A 6,000-nucleotide genomic window follows, 5' to 3' on the forward strand; every position below is an offset into this window, starting at 1 on the left:
GCGTAAAATATCACCGGTGACACCGTTGTGGTGCAACCGCTGAGAGAACGACCACTTCTGCTGCTGTCGTCCCTTTCAACGCTAATCTGGCCTTTTTATCTGCCGTCGCGTCAACGATGGCGCTAGTAACAATGATAAAGCTACAAGAGTAACCAAACAGTAGTGGCTGAAGTATAGTTGCTATTCTAGGTGATTATTCGTTCCTCTTCGTCGTATCCACCGACGGCGCGAACGAAAAGCAACGAAAAACAGAGAGGGTTCGTGTGTGAACGGCGTGCACTGGATTGACTAACTTATTCACTGATGATCAAACAAAGCGACGGCCAAACAGATAGACCTAGCAGCAGCGTCAGCTATCGCAATTGCAATATTGCTGCAATGTGCTTTTATGTAAAGGTGTGCGTCGACATGTGCATGTGTAACGCTTCGAGCCGCCATAAGCGTCACATTGTTCGTGTTGTTGCTAACACTTTTTCCATTGTTGCTGCTGCTGCTGTTGTTATTGTTGTCGTTAGTATTGTTAGCGGCTCGGAGAAAAAAGGTGGACAATAATGAGCGTTTAAGATAAGAGTAAACTTGGGCGGGAAAAGTATAAACAAAGTAGACTATCTTTCATTTGATTTTTTCATGATTATTTCTTTAAGCAGTGCATGTTCCTTCTATGCTTAAATAGTTCCTATAACTATCTTGCCTCCACAGATATATATATATATGGAGAGGCAAGATACGTATTGATCGGGAAGAGTTTTTTTATGACTACGATTAAGGGATAGCGTGATAAAACGTAATAGAAACGAGCAAACGTTGATGATAACTATAATGAATAATTATCGTAATTAATGGTCATGCTGATTTCAATAGTAATGATATGAAAAAAGAGTAAACAACTAGTCATGACCTGAGGCAAAAGGGAACGCTCAAGACAATATTAAACAAGCGACAATTTCTAGCTGGCTCCCTCGTCCGACGATTTAAGGTAATCGTGAGGAGGATTCGGTAATACGGAAAGCACCGAAGTCAAGCGAACAAATTGACATTGGAAAACCAAATAGAATTTGTTATGGTAATTTTCGACACGTGCCGCATTCAAGTGGATATAGTACATACAGATATAGTGTCCTTGTCATCCGGTAAATAACAAATGCGTTGAAGATGTACAAATAGCCTAGCTTGATCATAGCAACAAAGCATTTTAGATTTTTTTTTCCTATGTTCATTATATGTGATTTAATATCGAGATGCAGAGGGTAGATTGTCATATGTGCGCTCCAGGGCTGGAACTCAGTCGACGTATTTACAAAAGGGAGCCTATGTTTTGTTAGCTATTCTTGACACGTTGTGCCTAAACTAGGACAAACATTGGATAACCTATTGCCCAGCCTGAGCAAAATGTACGCCGATAGCCAGAACCTGCAAACGAAACAGCCTGGTGAGTTTTAACCTAATGCAAAGCCAGAAAGATCCACCTGGGCATGTTTTTCATATGGGAAACCTCTGGATTTCGTAGCTCAGCACTACGCTGCCAACGACTTGAATTGAACACGTTATTCTAAAGCTTCTTTTTCTCTCCTGTAAGTGTGACAATTTTTCTTAAGTTCAGATAAACTTAGAAAGAATTTTTTGGGATGCTCTAGTGCAGTGGTTTACTTGCACCTGGAAGCTTCCATTGAAAGCTTTATCGTCCTCAGGCACAATAGAGCGCCCGTACTCAAGACAAGCTTCAATATATAGTTAGACCAACTTGAAAAGTGGTCCAATTCGTTCAGTGCACTGTGTATGACTAGTTTATTAATGTCGTTACCATGGCCAGGTCGTTTAACAGGCTCAAGTTCCATTGAACTGGACGTCTTTTTGAACAGAACGATTTTATACAGAGGTGTTTACGATTACGTATTTAAATCTGTAATTCATTGTGTGGTACGGTCCTAACGCAAACGTTTTTGTACCAAACGACCAACGTCTTCAAGCGGAATAAGTTTTCCTTCATTGTAGTCATGTAGAACCGAATACTTTTCGGCTTATATGTAGTGGTTGATGTTTATTAAAAAAATTCGGGATGTCATTGTTAGCCGAAATTTTGCCTTCCCAACGGGTTAAGCAATATTTTTCGTACTGTTTGTGGTCACGGTATCTTAAAATTCGATGTACTGTTTCCGGCCTGTGACAAACAGTGTTTCGTCTAATATGATATTGATCTTAAAATGTTGTAAGAGCGTGAGAGGTAGGAATAGTGCGTTTACTTCATGTTACTTAACTGCATGAACCTTACCTAATGTGCACAGGTCTTTAAAAAAAGAGAAGGTGTTTTTCGGTACTTGATCCTCCGTTAGCTATTGGTAATGAACATGGATACAGCAGTTTAAGCACTTGTTATAGTCAATAGATGCGTTTAGAAATGATCAATTCTTTAAACTTCAGACAAAGAAATTTTTGCAACAATTAGAACGACTGATAAACGTACCCGAACAACGTGTAAGTAAATACATTTTGTGCCAATATTTGCCCTCAGAAAACTTGGGATAAAGTTCTTAGAAATTTTTCCATAACCATTCCTAACCAGAGGACTATATTACGTAAACATTGTTGCGAAAAAAAGTGCCAATTTAAAAATCAGCTAGTTTGTTCTGAATCTATTAGGGAAAACTTCTCAAACGAGAGTTCTGTGAAGTACCTTCTTTTGTAGACGAACCACTATCAGGTCCCAGGGACTGTACTTGAAGCTGCTCTGCGAACTCTCCAAGTTCTTTTTTCACTGACCTATAGAACTATCGCACGCCCAGTAATACAACTTCATTCAATTTTTTCCTACACGATACTGCCACACACTAACACGGTATATACTTTTCCATGACTGAGAGTCTGCCGCTCGTTGAGCTTCTTTAGCCTTTCTACATTCAATCCATTCATCATGACTCTCTACAAATGTCCCTTAAGTGTTCGTTTTCTTTTTCAAAATTAGCACGTCAAATCTTTTTTCATCTCTATATTTTTCTTTCATGCGGAGAGTTGAGCTGTGAAGTATTGCGAGTAGTATGGGTAAATTTTGGCCGGTTTTCATTTCCTCCTCTACATGCCGTTGGATGCAGGCGTGTTCACCGGAAGCGGCAACCTCGGGAGCGTCCAGTTCCGACGCCATTATCTACCCCACACCTCTATACCTAAGCACAGCGGCGCGTATCAGAGCAGCACTGCTTACGACAACCATTACGGCATCGGCTGATGCTTGTAGCGTCATCTATTTTGCCATTCTTAGTCTGTAGCGTTGCATATAGATCATAAGAAAAAATCGAACACTTGTTGCCGCTGCCACTGCGATAGCTACCTGATCAGATAATGATTGCGCGCATCCGCCTGGTGTCGATCGTCCGTCGCTCGTTCGGATCGCCAGAGAAGATCGTTAGAAAGGGCTATGATAACTTAGAACGCCTACAAACTACATGCACATCATCATTTTTAGCTGGTTCTTTCGCTTGCCAGCGTGAGTGGATTGTGGTTTGTTCGCTTGCTTGCTTGCTTCATGTCAGTCCGGGGGATGGTGGTGTGCCTACAGCTGCTGCTACACTGTATATTCAGCCACTGCGTAGAAATGGCGTGCCGTGAGATCATGTCGAACAATTACGACAAGAGCAGCGGCAACGGAGGTTGTTACTGACCGTTACGGTAATAGCAACAGTATCCGCAAACGTCGCTGCAGCTGGCGTGGAGCAACTGTAACAAGCCCAGCAGCTCGTCAACCCTGGGTCGGAAGCCATGAGCAAGCCAACGTTGCTGTTACATAGCAAAACTATACTTTACCCTGTATAGTTTTAGCGAAGCTGTTCATAATAACAAGGCATTATTGTAAGTAGCCTCTGTGCATACAATAACAAACCGTATCGGCGCTTAGCGGGCAGCGAACGGGCAAATACTCGTCTATCACAACCACCACAGGCAGCAACTGCGGCGATTTTACGACTGCCAGTCAGTCGCCTGTTACTAGTAGTCAGTCGACTGGTAAACTCTTCCTAAACTCATTCAGACAAAAAAATACGCTGACACACAGCCAAATTGGTACGCCTATGAAAGAGCGATACGCACACGATCGACTGAAACGCGCAAAGCTGAAAAACGCGAACGAACGGAGCGGTTCTTCCATTTACTCTACCGGCGGCACAAATCAGCTGAACTATACGTGAGTGCGTGTCAGTTAACTAGCTGGTTGATCGGTATAGACACGCCGTCACGGACGACCAAGCAAACCTTTCTAGCGAGCAGACAAGCCCATAATGTTAGAAGGTACTAGCAGCTCTGATGCTCCGACAGCTCAGAGTCTGATTCCGCTCGACTCTGGACTAACACAGCACGAGCACACTCTAGAAAGCTTATTGTCTACACTTTTGATCGCGATATCCAAGCTTAACCAGCCCATCTCGCTATTTCAGCCTCGGGTTCTCCCGGTCCTCCGCCCGTTGCGGACAGTTCTGATAGCCCCTCCGCACTTACCCTGTCCCTCTTCACGCTCGGGATAGCGTTGCTGTATCAGCAGGGCGGCGGGGGCAGGGACCAGAGACAGCAAAAGTGCCTTCATCCCTCACCAACTGCCACGGCTGCTGAAGTGCCCGGCAAACTATACTAGCGGATTTGTTTCTCTTCCTATCTGTCAACCTGCCGATTAATGTGCCCGCGCACCGTTGGCTTGACAGCAGTGCTCTTACGGACTACAGCGCAATACTTACCACCCGGTCCCCGCAACGGTGGCCGCCAATTTCGACTACAGAAACAGTACAGCAACGACAGTGGTCGCTGCCGTTGCCGCTGCTGGCGCTGTACCGGTGGTGAAAAACCGACGTCAACCACCCTAGCGCCTTCCTCCATCGAGTGAGCATTTTTGTTCTTTCACAGAATACTCGGTCGCGTTCATGATTTGTTTACTGACTTTTACGTTAACGTTTGAGGACAAGGGAGGACATTCGCGTGTCAAAGACACACACACACACACACAAAGCTAAATACATACATATTTCTTTTTGTTGTTTCGCAAACCTCGAATAGTGTATGCGCGAATTTGTCTTAAATGAAGATGGTGTATTGAACAGAAGAATGAAGATAACAGTTAGATCAAGAAGAGCCACAAGAGTTGTTAAGAAAGCAAGTGTGCTGTTCGTGTGTAGGTTTCTATGATCATTGCTGTTCGCCAAGCACAGCGTCAGCAGAGTTCTTCATCGATGAACGTACGCGTTTGCCCCACTCCTTAGCTCTGTTTCTGTCTGATATACTGCTAAAAGCAGAATCGGCATGCTTTTGATCTTTCCTTCAGTGTCCGTAGTAGAGGAACTCAAACTGGCGAACATAGCCAATGGCACCAGGTGGCGGTTCCGAGCTGGGCACTGTGCGTTGGAATAACATTAAATCAGTTTTAAACTAGGCATTATACTCTTTCCGACATCGGCCAGCCGTACGTAACCGCCTTTCCAATCAGAATGACGACAAGCTTTTTCAGGTATGTTGATGCCTACTTGCAATTAGATCTCGATTGGATACAATTGGATGTCTTTATTCAACATTGGAAACGTTTGTCCTCTGATGGTAACTGTCTCGCAATGAATGGAAAGGCACCATGTGAACAGTCATCGAGAAGATCAAGCAGGACCGCTAAGGTGCTGCTGCAGTCCTGTCGAGGTGATACAGTACGGTTTTTTATGACGACACCTAACTGTGGATTACTATATATATATATATATATATATATGTTGTAGACATCTTTGTGCCTGGAAAGTAAGAATAACTTTTAAACAAGGCAGAGAGTGATCCTAACTTATTGACTTCTTACTTACGAAAAGCTAAGATAAACGTCTAAGAGGAAAATGTTTGTATTGTGACTATTATGGTGTCGAGCAAGTTAGTCCACAGGTGGGTGTATTACGTCATGTGGCTGAACTACCTTAGAGCTTTTCTACGCGAGCCACGTGTAGGTCATTTTGGCATTGTTTCATAGTATTCTATCACAGATGTATATATATA

At 43.4% G+C, this 6,000-nt stretch overlaps 1 protein-coding gene across 4 annotated transcripts in view; it reads left to right on the plus strand.

Annotated features, from left to right (window-relative positions):
- Window positions 1-6,000, plus strand: part of LOC111250970 (uncharacterized) — a 67,428-nt gene that overhangs the window by 32,552 nt on the left and 28,876 nt on the right. For all 4 annotated transcript variants that reach the window (XM_086991402.1, XM_086991403.1, XM_086991404.1 and 1 more), the window contains one exon: window positions 4,422-4,857. In XM_086991402.1, the coding sequence (XP_086847528.1) occupies window positions 4,655-4,857 (203 nt within the window). In that variant the 5' untranslated portion in view covers window positions 4,422-4,654. The remainder of the gene's footprint in view (window positions 1-4,421; window positions 4,858-6,000) is intronic.

The sequence above is a fragment of the Varroa destructor genome, unplaced genomic scaffold, assembly GCF_002443255.2.
Source record: "Varroa destructor unplaced genomic scaffold, Vdes_3.0 BEIS01000005.1, whole genome shotgun sequence".
Classification (NCBI taxonomy): domain Eukaryota; kingdom Metazoa; phylum Arthropoda; class Arachnida; order Mesostigmata; family Varroidae; genus Varroa; species Varroa destructor.